Below are 14,460 nucleotides of genomic sequence, written 5' to 3'. Positions count from 1 at the left end.
AACGTATCTCTCTGAACAGCATAGGGGCAAGACAAAAAGACACGAGCCTGGTGAAAGAGGTTGCCTTAGAAGCTATTTTTTAATGGAAAAATCTACTGTACAGTGATAGCTGCCATGATCAGTGGGAGGCTGTATTTTATAGACTGACATATTTGAATGGGAGGCAGAAGGAAAATGAGATAATTTGGGGAAAAACAAGATAGACTGTCATAGAAGTCCATGGGAAGCAGGAAGACAATGAATCAAAATATGTTTGCAAAGTTAGTAGTGAGAGGGAGAAAAAGGTAACTCACGGGGATAAGAAACACTTTGCAATAGAAATTCCGAGTTCAGATCTTCATTTCACTAATTTAGCGTGCGAATTTTAGGCGTGGCATTGGATTTGGATGGCCTTGGTTCTCCAGTGAATTGGGAATAAAATATCTTTGCAGAAACTTTTGAGTTTCAAAGAGGTATTAAAGTTTGTGTGTGAGGGGTGGAGTGGGATTGGGGGGATTCAAAGCCCTGTATATGTAAAATGCAATTCAGGTGGACTTGTTAGGAAGATTTGGGGTTGATATCATGAGGAGAGACAGTCAAGGCAAAGCTTAGTTGAGAGGTCCATGTGTTAGGACTTTTCAGAATTCTCCAAAACTGTTTAAAGGTCCTTAATGAGACATCCTGCTGAGAGTTGCTTTATGTTTTGTTTTTTTTTTTTTTTTTTTTTTTTTGGCTAAGACATGTCGTATAATCCTCCCTCAGCCCCCTACCATTCAAGGGCCTTACGTCTCACTTGTGGTACAAGAATCCAGAATATGGGTTTCCATGCGGTTTTTAGTTCACTGTGTGTTCACATTAGAGAGAGCGCGAGGGATCACTCTTCAAATCTAGATTTATTCCTTCTTTTACCAGAGCCTTCCCAGGGCCAGGCCTGATCTAGCTCTGTACTATTGGACTATGATGGAGGAAGGAAAGCCAGAGCCCAGGGTCACGAGCTGAGCAGGATGTGGATGACATTAATCTCTCCCAAGCAACCTGTCACGGTGTTTGCCAGCCCCTGGAATAAAGTGATGGACACGGCCTGCCACAGTCGTTTGAGAACTTGCCCAGTTTAGAGTACAAAGGCTTAGAACCCACATCACCAAACACTGTAAAACCAGTGATTATTTGCATGATCTTAGAAAAGTATTTTACCTTTCTGGGTTCAGTTACCTGCCGAGTGAGGGTGTTAGACCATTCCAATTCAGGATGTTATGTGTGGCTGACACGGTGCCCTTCGCAGCGTACATGGAGAACATGAGTTAATCTACAACCACATTAAATTGGGAGTGAAGTGAGGCAGTGTTTAACCGTATTGCGCTGTGCTTTTTCATCACCCTATATGTGCTGCAGGAACAGAGGCCTTCACGTGGCGGGTGGTTCTGATGAAGTATTAAGGAACCATTTTTCTTCCTTTCAGACCAATGATGCCTTAGGAGCCACCTGGAATTGGCTGTACTTCATCCCACTGATCATCATTGGCTCCTTCTTTGTTCTCAACCTCGTCCTGGGAGTGCTTTCTGGGTAAGCCAAATGTCTCTCTCTCCTTTCTAACGATAAACTAGTGTTCCTGACTCCTTGCGGATCCATTCATGTAACCTTCATCAACTGGGCAGCCCCTATATGCTAAAAGCTGTTCTAGATTCTGGGAAGGCAGTCGTGAACCGTTGTTCTAATCATCTTTAGTGTTCTTAGGAACTGAAAAGTCTTTAGACTGGTACAACCTTGAACATGGTAGCTAACGCAAGTCCATTTATCCATCCATCCTTTCATTCTGTCACTCAACAGAGACCTTCTGTGTCAAACACTGTGCTGGTTGATAGACATACGATGTTTAATAAGAAACAGGCTTTACCCTCAAAAGGTTCTTACTCTATTGTGTATTGGACATCAGCTCCCATATCTGTGGCTTGAATTAGTATACATCAGTTAACAAGTACTGAATGTTCAACGCCATTGCAAAGAGCACATAAAGTATAAGGCACGGTTTCTGCCTTTAAGAAACTTACGTTTTGCTGAGAAGACAACACAAACACTCGAAACAGGGAACAGGAGTTCTTTTACTGACTAATATAAGATACAGTTCATTTGTTTTGGGGAAGGGACAAATCTATATAGTCTGAAGCTATCAGAAATGGTTTCATAAAGGATTGGGATTTTGCTTGGGATACAAAATATGTAATAGAATAAAATAGAATATATGGGAGTGAATATTCCAGGAAGTTGAGCACCACACCATAAGCAAACATGAAGAAATGGGATTCATCATGGAGAGTGAGGAGACTAGAATGCAACCAAATTTAACTTGAGTGGAAATTTCATTTGGGAATTGAAAGGCTAAAATAGGAGGGCTAAAACAGGGCCTTAGAGAGGCTTTCATTTTTCTAAGCAAAACTGAACATAATCTCTTGTCTGAATGGCAGACATTCTTGAAATGGAAATTTATAAGGTGGTCCTTCTCTTTAAACGTGGCAGATTGAACCAAGTTGGACATCTCTTATAAGCCCACTAACACAGGAAGTAAATATTGAAAGGACACAGTGACAAAGAGAACAGGAGAGGGTATGAAAATAGATGAGAGATGTCAACAGAACTTTTGAAGCCAGTAAATGCTAACTAATCTAGTGGCACGAAAAGCTGAGGTTACACTGCCTCCAGCGAGGAATGCCAAGAAAAAAGCAAAATGAGAGAAAGGCTCATGAATTGAGGCACCAGGTATGTCTAAAAGCTGGGGTATGGGGGGGATTCTAGAACAAGAGGATTTTTCCCAGTTCCTAGATGCATTCTACCCGGTATCTTAGATCTCTTCCCCCAGACACTGCTCACAGGTGCCTGTCCCCCCCCGCCAGCCAAAGTTAGAAGACTTCCTCTCTGAGGAGGCTGAACCAGAGAAGCGTGGAATAGTAACATCAGGGTGGGGTTGATATTCTGTACTGAAAACGGGAGTGTTACATGAAAGTCCACAAACTGAACATCATGCTCCCAGCCCACTTCTACTTGGCTCTCAAAAATGTAGCAATGTGGTGGAGTTCACAGCCTTCCCCTATGGGGGAACTACCCATCTGAAGAGAAAAGATGTCTGTATCCTGATATTTGAGGGTAATCAGAGAAATGGTCCCATCCCTCACCTTCAGTGAGGCTCACCATATTAGTTTCCTGAGGCTGCCCCAACAAATTACCACAAACTAGGTGGCTTAAAAGTGTGAGAGAAATTGTCTCGTAGTTCTGGAGGCTAGAGGTCCAAAATCTGGCAGGGCCATGCTCCCTCCAAGGGCTCTACGGGAGAATTTCTTTGCTTCCTCTTCTAGCCTCTGGTGGCTCCAGGCATTCCTTGGCTGTGGCTGTGTCACTCCAGTCTCTGCCTCCATGGTCAAGTTGCCTCCTTCTCTTCTGTCTAGAATCTCCCTTTGCCTCTCTCTCATGAGGACACTTGACATTGGATTTAGGGTCACCTGGATAATCCAGGATGACCTCTTCATCTCAAGATCCTTAACTTAGTTACATCTGCAAATATCCTTTTTCCAAATAAGGGAACATGCACAGGTTCCAGGAATTAGGATGTGGACCTGTCTTTGGGGGAGGGGGCCACCAGTCAAACCACTACACCCAGCATTCTACAAGCCCCAACCATTCGTGCAGGAATTTCCAGTAAGCCTTTTTGTGCTTTGCTCTTAAATATAAACACACAGCTAGGGGTCATCAGCATTCAAAGAAAAGGTCCAACACAAAAGACAAAATCAAAATAATAAATAGGAAAAAGGAACTTGAGGGAACATGAATAATGCAGGGAGTGGAAGATAACTTTTTAAAAGTATAATTGATATCCACAGAGATAGAAGAGAAATTATTTTATCTACAAGGCAGCAGATAGCTATTAAAAAAAGAGAACATTTAGCAGTTAAGAAGAGCTCTTGGAAATTAATGTAAAATAATTAGTGTAAAATTTATATTAATGTAAAATTAATTAATGTAAATATATTAAAATGTAATAAAAATAAATAGTAAACGGTTGGATTATAAAGTTGATGAAATCACCCAGAAAGTAGAACAGAAATAAGAAAATTAGAGGATTGGTTCAACATTGAACTAATAAGAATTCCATAAAGAAAATAGGGAAATCGAGAGGAAGAAATTAACAAAGAAAAATACCAAAAATGTTCTCAGAACTAATAAACTCATACCGCCAGATTAAAAGATCGGTTGAGACACGTGCAAGGATATTTTTTCTAGCATTAGTTTTTGATGGTGGGGACTTGGAGACAACCTGGGTACCTATAACTAGGAGAGTAGTTAGGTGGACATAACTCTTGGATGACATACTATGTGACAGGAGCAACAAAGACCATGTACATGTTAAAAACAGAGTTTAGTGAAAACAAGAAGAAACAGTATAATACCATCCACATAAATTAAAAAATACATGTACACATAATATACAGTTCGTAAAAATTCATTCAGATAAAAACTATACATTGAATATAGTGTAATGGTTGTTTGTATGGCAAGGAGATGGGAGGTGGGTGTGGAGAAAAAAGGGAACAAGTGAGTTAATAATAAAAATGCCAACTGAGCACTCAACACAACAGCTGAGAAGAGACTACACCAAGATAAACCATGACATTTCAGAGCATCTGAGTAAAATAATATTCTGGAAGCTTCTGGTGCTTAGTAAGGAGATGAATTTTATCTATAAAGAATCAGGAATTTGGATGGCTTTGGACACCTCCATGACATTGGAAGTTAGAAACCGATAGAGAAGTTCCTAAAAAATTTTTTGGAAAAAAATTTCCAAGATAGAATGTTTATACCTAGCCCAAATAGCAATTATCTGTGAGGATGGAATAGCAGTATTTTGAGACACTTTCTCTGAAGGAGTTACTGGAGAATGTGAGTCACTAAAAGTAAAGAATTAATTGAAGAAAGAGAAGGACCCCGAGACTCATGGAAACAAGGGATTCATTAGAGAGAAAGAAAGGAGATTTCCAGGATGATGATGAAGGGAACTTAAGGATAATAACTGTCAGAAGGCCTAGTGAGCAGCAAGTTCAGATTTGAGTAGGATGACAGAGGGCTCTAAAAATATGTTTAAGAAAACAATGAAATTAATATATTTCCCAATTTGTATTATTCTACCTATAAGAGTTTAAGTTTTTCTAAAACTATGTGTATGAGTATATAAATATTTATATGTATTTGCACACACACACCAATCTAAGCAATTAATTCCACAAAATACAGAAGTGTTACCACTAAAGTAATATAAGCAAAGTAAGTACTCTGTACCGCTCAGCTGTCAATCAGACATACATTGTTCACACTGGATTTTGAGATAGCCCCTATGCTGCTATAATTGCCTTAAGAGGATGGGGGAGAATGAGGATGGGGGAGGAGAAGGGAATGTCAAAGACTAAAATCTTAGGTTCTACAGTGGGGAAGTCCTTAAGTGATAACTAAAAGTGAACTATCAAGGAAGAACAGTTGTGTAAGTATAATATTTATAAAATTGGAAATGAATACTAGAAGAACCAGGTAAAAGAGTTATAAGTGGTTGCCTTGGGGAGTCAGATTCAGGGGTGAGAAGGGGTGAGGCAGTGGGCTGCTATTTTTTCATTACAAGCTTTAAAAACTTTTGACTTTAAAACTCAACATGCATGCCTTGGAGAAAAATAGAAATTAAATTTTAAAATTACTGCACACACACAAAAAGTGCAGGATGAAAGGAGTGTATAAGACACTTCGTCTAGCATCGTGGGGGGAGGATTGGCCTGGAGAGAGACCAGATACAGGAGGATTAAGGAGGAAACAGCCATATTAGTCAACTCTGTGGTACTAAGAGCCTTGGGTGACTGGTGAAATGGTTATGAAGGAAGGACAAGAGACAGTGTGAAGAAGTTCTTAATAGTGTATGTCTTGAGTGGAGAGTCATAAGACATAATGCGATTTCTTATGTATGTACTCATTCAGTGAGCATTTATTGACATTCTTTATGCTCAATAGGTAATTCTCTCCACATAGCCTATAGCTACAAGTCACCTGCTCTACCTCAATGACTGCCCAGGAGGGACCTGACCGTAGACTTCTTTCTTCTTGTATTTCTACTGAGGGGATAATCTCTTGTTTGTATAATCTTATCCGACATTCTTTGTCCTTACTTGTCCACGTTTTAGTTGAGAAAATTCAAGTCAGATCCTCACTATTGAATAACAGGTCATTGATATTCCAGATAAGGTTCCAGTGTGGGTTGAGGATGTGTCATAACAGAGCTGGAAATGGGACAGAGCACTGCCCTGAAACACAATTCCTGTCTGACCGTGTCCACTCTGATGGACTAGCTCTAGTTTGGAATTGCATCTTTGAATTCTCCTACATCCTTCTCTGGGTGGGAAAGCATGGGAGGTTGGGGGAAATGGGAGCTTGGGCATCTGACCGTCACGGGTGAGATCCTAACCCTGCCGCTTGTTAGCATCGTGCACTTGGACAAGTTACTCTGAGCCTGCTTCCTCCTCTGTGAAGTGGGATAGCCACAGCCCTCTCCCAGGCAGAAGCCTAGCCCAGGTCTGGCATGGAGTAGCCGTCAGCTCTTACACCCTTTGATATTATCGATGTTCGTTCACTCTGCCTGTTAGGTGCAGGTGGCTATCATCTGAGTAGCAGCCTGTGATGTTGGGCTTGAACCTGCCGCGAGGCCATCAGTTCCTCTCTGACCGGGAGGCGGCCTCCTCAGGCTGGGAGATGAAACAGAACTGCGTGGCATGTGCCTCCTTAGCACTCCTGGAGAAGCCTAGGAAGTGACAGCAGCAGCTGGGAACAGCTGGTGTGAATAAATTCCAACATTTCAAGGAGTGTTAACAATAGGGGCCTTACAGGCCGGGGTTGGAATATTTCTGTCCTGGTTTCTTTTTCTCGTTCTGATGCTCAACATGTATTGGGTTTCACTGGTGTCTGCAGAGGGTTCGGCAGCAGCTAGTTCTGTGTACAGGGCTGTGGGGGTGGGGTGGGGGGGCATGGGCTCTCTCTCCTGCTTTGTCTGGTTCTCACATGCCCCTGGAGGGGATGGAGGCGTTCTCCTTCGAGTAAGAGGTTGCTTGGGAGTTGCACTCATAAGCCAGGGAAAAGCTCTGAAGGTTTTATCTCTGGGATACATGTTCCCAGTGACCTGCAGGCAGTTTGAACGTTAGGTACCGAGGTTTCCTAAAGCAGGGAGAAGGCAATGGAAGGAGGAACCCCTCTGCCGGGCAAGTGAAGGAGAGTCCGGTGAGTGGGGGCAGGCAGCCCGTACCGGTGCTTATGGCCCACCAGGTGTGGAAGTGATGGTTGCACCTGTCCCAGGGGCATGGGCCTAGGTGGGAGGAGGGCTTAGAGGTCTGTTCGTCAGTTTCAGTGTATTTAAACAGGAAGTGTGGATAGAAGCTTTGTCGCATTTTTACTTGTCTCAGAGGAAATGGGATTTGATGAAAACCATTAGTTCAGGCTTGAAGAGAAGCAGAGCTTCCTGTCTCCATGGAAACAAAACAGGGCTGCTTAAGTACATCCTGAAGTGCAGTCAGGGGCCACAGGGCGGAAGGCTCATGCAAACAGAAAATGACCCTTATCCCATCGCCTCTGCTCTCTGCTCCCAGGGCTTCTGGAGAGAGGGAGGTAGGCTTGGGGGAGCAGCTGTGCTATCTCCAAACCAGGGCAGGGACAGCCAAGCCAGGGACTGCTTACGCATGCACACAGGGAGCATGTATGTGAAGCATGTCACAGTTTTCAGAGCACCTTTGCTTAGGTAGACACTATCTCTAGTTACAGATGGGAAGAGTGCGGTTTAGAGGTGCTAACCCCCCAGGAGTTGCTGGCAGAGGTGTGGCCAGAGGTAATAATTTCCCACCTTCTGGTTAGGGACTTGTTTTAATACACCTGCACCAGGTGGCCTCCATCCAGGAATACTGGCACCCAGTGTGGCACAACTAGAGCAAGCTGGCCAGTGGTTAACCTAGAATATCATCCTGACCATACAGATGTTGGTACGAGTTTTAATCTGCACCTACATTGAAGCATGTACTTATTCTCATACACTGGTCTTCAGTACACAATGTGACCTGGTACATACAAGGTAGGAGATGCCAAGGCCCACTGTCCAGGTCCTCTTGCCCTCAAGACTAATAGGGAGTGGTGGACTGTCCGTATAAGAGGAGGAATTCTTCTGGTCGCATCTCTTGAATGAGTGGAGTGGCTCCCATGACTGGCAAGATGACTGTGGTCCGTCTGTCTTGTCACCAACTCCTTTGCTGGGTAGGTTTGACGATTCAGTGCAATTCAGCAAAAGCTGATTGTGTGGCTACTGTGCTTAGGACACCACGCTAGACTCTGAGATTACAAAGATGAGTAAAAGAGATTGTAGATTAATTAAGGAAGTCATTCAAAATACATGTAATGGTGTCTAAATTCAATAGATCCAGAATTCTAGCCCTATCAAAAGTTAAAGGTTCATATGTCATGTATTTTGGGCACCTACTATCTTGTGAAGCATTGCTGAGAATACAAAGGTGAGTAGGACCTAGGTCCTGTCCACAAGGAAGAGGCTAATGAATGTACCTTCAATATTAAATGTTGGATATCCTGACTCACCTGCCATTGCTTCCCTCTGGATGTTAGGAGGCGGCACTTGAGCATTTCCCGGGCCTGACTTGAGATAGGAATGGCTCGTGGTCTTAAGAAGGAAATTGTTCATGCCCAGATCGGTGGTCCAGATGAGCGCTCTGAGGGGTTGGTGGGTATCAGTTTGGCCTGTGTGTGATCTTCCCGAGGCAGACTGACATCGAAGGAGACTGGGTAAGATAAGCGTGTGCATGGACCACACGGTAATTCTCCTGCCAGGATTCCAACACTGGAATCGACTGGGAGGAATTCAGCGAGCAGTTCCTGAGTGCTTGCTATATGTCGCTTGCTCCTAGGGCTGGGAATGAGATCAGACAGGGACAGAGAGCTGCTACCCCCAGGGAGCTTGTAGTCTAGGTGGAGAGGTAGAGAGATAGCACAGGGTGAGCATTTATATTAGATGGGGGCAAGGATCAGGCAGGGCCACCTGAAGAAGGTGACATTGATGCATTCTTTCGAAGAATGAGTAATGGCCAGCAAGAAGAAGGGAAGAGGACTTTCCATCAGGTCGGTAGTCAGGAAGGTGTATAATGAGAGGCCATTGTGAGTGACTGGAGTGAAGCATGTCGGGGGCTGTAGAGGAGGTGAAACTAGAGGCAGCGGTTCATCATGCAGGGCCCCTCCTGTGGGCTGAACCTGAGTTCAAACCTGACCCCTAGAGCTCGTGGGGGGCGGGGTTCTCAAGCTTAGCGGGGAAGACAGCCAGTTTGCATTTGAAGATGATTACCCTGGAGAAGCGAGATTAGAGGCAGGGAGACATGTTTGGAGCAACAGATGAAGAAAGAAGCAGAGAAGCAGTGAGGCAGAGGGGAGTGGTGATGGAGAAGGTGGACCAGATCCAGGAGGTGTTGGTGGGATGGGATCTGCATGACTTGGTGACTGTGTGGGTGTGTTTGAGTGTGTACTGGGGGTGGAAATAAGAGGGAAGTGTCTTGGACTACTTCTAGATTTTTTAAAAGTTTTTTTATTGAAGAATAGTTGATTTACAATATCGTGTAAGTTTCAGGTGTGCAGCACAGCGTATGTATATATACAAACACACACATGCACACATATATATTCTTTTCCAGATTCTTTTCCCTTGTAGGTTATTACATAATATTGAGTATAGTTCCCTGCGCTATACAGTAGGTCCTTGTTGATTATCTGTTTTATACATAGCAGTGTGTATATGTTAACCCCAGCCTCCTAATTTATCTCTCCCCTAACCCCTCTTTCCCCCTTGGTAATCATAAGTTTGTTTTCTGTCTGTGAGTCTCTTTCATTCGGAATTGAGCCACTAGGTGGTCGAGGGAGAAGACAGGACAAAGAGGTTTTGAGGGAAAGAGTTTAGGTTTTGTACCTATAGGGTTTGAGAAAGCGTAACGCATTTTACACCTTTGGCGAGTTCACAGCAGTAGTGTAGGGTTTGTTTTAGGTTGATTTTTTTTCAAGCTGTAATTTATTGAGACCGTGCTATGCACCAAGCATTGTGCTAATCTCATGACACATATTGTTTCATTTAATCCTCACCATGACCCTTGAGTTAGTACTATCCTTTATAAATAGGATAGCTGTGACGGGAAGGTTTGGTAATTTGCCTAAGCTCACAGAGCAGCAGGTTCAGAATTTGGATGGAGGTCTGGCCGGACCCCAATACATCTTGCATATAGTTTAAATGTCCTTGTTAAAAGGAATTTATCTGGGATCTAGTATCGCAGAACTCGATGGAAATGAAGGGGCCCTTGGTGGCTGGTGGGACATATAGAGCTTTCCAGTCCTGCAGACAGAGATTTCATGTCGAACACCTGTAATGACCAGAGTAGAGTGTTCATATTTCCCACCTTGACTGGAAGCATGCTCCTGGATGAGTTGCTTGCCCATGGGACTCCCACATAAAGCTCTGAGGGTTTGTGGAAAGCGTCTGCATTTCCCCAAGAAGCTGTTTTGTGTATCAGTTGTCAGAGTTGTACCCTAGAGTGTGATAAAAATTATTTGAGGCAGAAGGGACTATAAGCGTAGTTTACTCCTGGCCTCCATGTTATAACCGAAGAAGTCTGACCAGAGAGTGAAGAGACTTTCTGAAGTCATACGCAGCTATTTAGCGGCAGATCTTGACTAGAACCTAGTCCTCTGGTTCCCTGTTCAGAGTGCTTATTTCCTCTGCACAAATGGGGATAGCTTAGTAGTAAATACAGACTCTGTCAAGAGCGTACCTGGGTTTGAATCCCATGTCCGTCACTTGTCATCTGCATGACCTTAGGCAAGGTGCTCCACTTTTCTATACCCTCGATGACCCGATGGCAAACAAGGATTCTAGGATCCACCATGTAGGATTGTTGGGGAAACTAAATCAGCTCATTCACGTTAAGTGTTCAGTACCTGGGAGATAGTAAATACTTAATCAGTGTTAGCTCTGAGTAGCAGGTTTCTTCTCTCCAGACCTTGGTTTACACCTCAGTAGGTAGGACTGGAAAAGAGTCATTTTTACTTACCAAGTCCCCCCATTGAGTCAATTAGCATGAACTCGGGTGTTTTCAGATGCCACTGGTCGGGCTGACCACCCATGGCACCCTGTTCCCTAGAGGGAATAGTAATGATGGATCATTGGACCACCCCCCTGTACCTCCACATGTGGCCATCACCTTGGACACTATACCTCCTGCAGTTTCTTAGCAATGCCCTCTGCTCCTGTGGTCTGGAGTAAGCCTTGCCCCCTTAGTTTTCCTTGTCGAATTCCTGCTCATCCCTCATCACCTGTTTCAGCTTTGACTTCCTTCATGAGATCTTTCCAGATCCATACCGCCACTCCCATTCTGCAGTTAGGATTAAAATCTTTCTCCCATATGCTCTCATAGCACTATGTACCTGTCCATTAGAACCTATTACTCAGTATAACATTACACTATTTTGTTATGTCATTTAATAATAATAATAATGCTAAAGAAAAGAGCTAACATTTATTGAAAGCTCGCTATCTGCCTGATACTGTGCTAAATACTTTATACACATTATTTTGATTAATTTTATAACAGCCTCACGAGTAAGGTAGTATTGTTAACCCCATTTTATAATAAATGAGGAAATGGAGGCTGAGAAAGTTTGAGTCTTAAATATGACTTATCAGGGGGCAGAACTCTCCTGTCCCGCCCAGGATGCACCGTCTTCCTTGTATTGGAGTTATGAATGTCCCTGTCACCTGTTAGGTTTTATTCCTTTTTTTTTTATTGTTTCTTTTTTTTTGGCTGCATTGGGTCTTTGTTGCTGCGAGTGGGGGCTACTCTTCGTTGCGGTGCGCGGGCTTCTCGTTGCAGTGGCTTCTCTTGTTGCAGAGCATGGGCTCTAGGCACATAGGCTTCAGTAGTTGCAGCATGCAGCCTCAGTAGTTGTGGCACACGGGCTTAGTTGCTCCGCAGCATGTGGGATCTTCGCGGACCAGGGATTGAACCCGTGTTCCCTGCATTGGCAGGTGGATTCTTAACCACTGAGCCACAGGGAAGTCCAGGTTTTATTTCCTATGTTGGAGATGGCTTTCCACATAATTGGACCTCTCTTAACATCTTAGTGCCTTATCTTGTGCTCAGTACATAATTGCTGATTGAAGGGAAACCAACTAACACCAGGCCCCTCTTAGAAGATTTCTTACCCCCTTGTGGCATTCTGGAGAATAATACTGCAGAGGACTATGAAGAGGCTGGTATCTTGAAAGTCAGGAGCACAGTCACTAGCATTGGGGATCCAGGGGAAAGCCCAAGAGCGGCTGTTTACTTTGCAGAGTGGTGGTCCCTGCTTGCATCTAACAGGTGTTACAAACATGCAGTTGTCACATACTGAACATTTTTTCACATAGCTATTGATCTTTTTCTCTCAGTTAATTGCTCATGTCCTTTGCCCATTTTCCTCTAGCCATATTTATCTTTTTCACATGAACTTAAAATTTCTATTTATATAGTGAGGATATTAATCCATATAAATCACATGTGGCAAATATTTAGGGAACAATCACTTAAGGATAGTTAAAGCTGTCATCCTAGTGGGAATTGTGGGCAACTAAGTCTGTTGGAAGCACAGAAAGACTAAAGCAGTTATTCTTTTCTTTTCTTTTTTTACCGTAGAGCACTTCATTTAGAAAGCATTTCATGGGTATTCATTGGTTTAATTCTCATAGTGACTCTAGGAACTGTGTTGTTATTTTACAAGTAAGGAGACTGAAGTTCAAAAGTGAGCAAGCGACATGCCTTAAATCCTAACTCTAAGGGTGTGGTGTTCTGACCCTTAGTCCAGTGCTCCTGGTTACACAGAACACTTTTTCCCATTCTGGAGTTGGGTATTGCCAGTAGACTCTTTGCTGCTCAGCTTCTATTCAAGACATAGCGGTGTGATTTACATACATGCTCCAACAAACCACAAAATGCTCTTTGGAATTTAGTTATTAGGTTGACAAATATTTATTGAGCACTTACTATGTGCCAAACACTGTTCTAGATGCTGGAATTGAAAAATCCCTCCCCTCATGTAACTTATATTTTTGTGTTGCACATGTAATCTCTGTTTTCTAGAACATTACTCCCCATTTTAAGATGTACTAATATGAAGAAGTATAATCAGTGCCAATACCCTGAAATCACACTTGTTGATAACTTTATGAGCTGAGATTGTGAATGTGAAATGTAATGCTTTGAGAAGAAAAAGGCTCTAGGTCTCTTTTATTGTTTAAAATTTGTTCCCTCTCAAAAGTCAAGCTCTAGTGCACTCTTTTATTTATCTGGGGGAGCAGGGGCTGCACTGGGATAGATGGTTCTGAGGGCCTGGGCCAAGGTGGGAGGATCATTGTCTGAATATGTGTGTGGTGGGGATGGAGCAGTGAAGTCATATCTGGTAGAAACTAACAATCTTATCAAGAAAGGTCAACTCCGAGAGGCAGGGTCAAAGTGTTAACAAAAAAGGAATAGAGAAATCAGTGAGTAGGACAGTCAAGGTAAATCATCAAAACAAGGTACTGTTTTACATGGACTCATACTTTTTCTAGAGCAATTTGAACATTAGACCTGGAATTCATTAGGTGCCTTTTTGGTGATGAAGACTACAGCTAAATATAAAAATGCGTCCATTCTCTGTTGAAGGATTTTTCGTGCATTAAATTTTTAGTTGGCCAAGTTCTTAGGTGGCTGAAACAATACTGTTATCTCCTCTGCCATAACCTGAATAACTAGGTTCGAGATTCATTCTCGAACACTCTGATACCTTTATTTATATATGTGTGTGTACATACATACATTTGTACACACACACACACACAAATATACACACACATTTATATGCATACACACATACACACACATATTTCCACACATGTACATGATGCTTATATTCATGCTCAAACTTTATATACATGCTGTATTCCAGTCTTTGCTCCTCCATAAAATACTTAAGGACCCCGTAGGTGACTATACAGTTCTCTGAACTTGCCTTGTACAGTGTACACTGTATTGCACACTTGCACACTATATTTAAGCCTCTTTTAAGACTGTTTCTGTCTTAAAATCCCATTTAAGTTATCTGTTTTTCAGAGGAGGAGCTAATTTGTGTTTAATAAAATAATATAATATAAAGTTATATTTAAGAAGATGGCTTATTACCAGGCCAGCCTGGATTTAATTCACCCATCTGCTACTGAGCTCCAAAAGGGATATTTTCACTTGGGTATCCCTTACATGTCTCAAACTTAGGATGCTCTAAACTGAATTCATTGCCTCATTCCCCTACTCCACCACTAAAAACACCCACTACTCTTCCATACTCTCCCTCTGTTATCTATTATCA

The 14,460-nt window shown here is 42.8% G+C and overlaps 1 protein-coding gene across 1 annotated transcript in view; it reads left to right on the top strand.

Annotated features, from left to right (window-relative positions):
* Positions 1 to 14,460, top strand: part of CACNA1E (calcium voltage-gated channel subunit alpha1 E) — a 296,790-nt gene that overhangs the window by 156,932 nt on the left and 125,398 nt on the right. The window contains exon 7 of the mRNA XM_033853854.2: positions 1,439 to 1,542. Coding sequence (XP_033709745.1) covers positions 1,439 to 1,542 — 104 coding nt within the window. The remainder of the gene's footprint in view (positions 1 to 1,438; positions 1,543 to 14,460) is intronic.

The sequence above is a fragment of the Tursiops truncatus genome, chromosome 1 (genome assembly GCF_011762595.2).
Source record: "Tursiops truncatus isolate mTurTru1 chromosome 1, mTurTru1.mat.Y, whole genome shotgun sequence".
In the NCBI taxonomy this organism is placed as follows: domain Eukaryota; kingdom Metazoa; phylum Chordata; class Mammalia; order Artiodactyla; family Delphinidae; genus Tursiops; species Tursiops truncatus.
The sequence above is the reverse complement of the archived record's forward strand: the minus strand, read 5'-3'. Positions and strand labels throughout refer to the sequence as shown.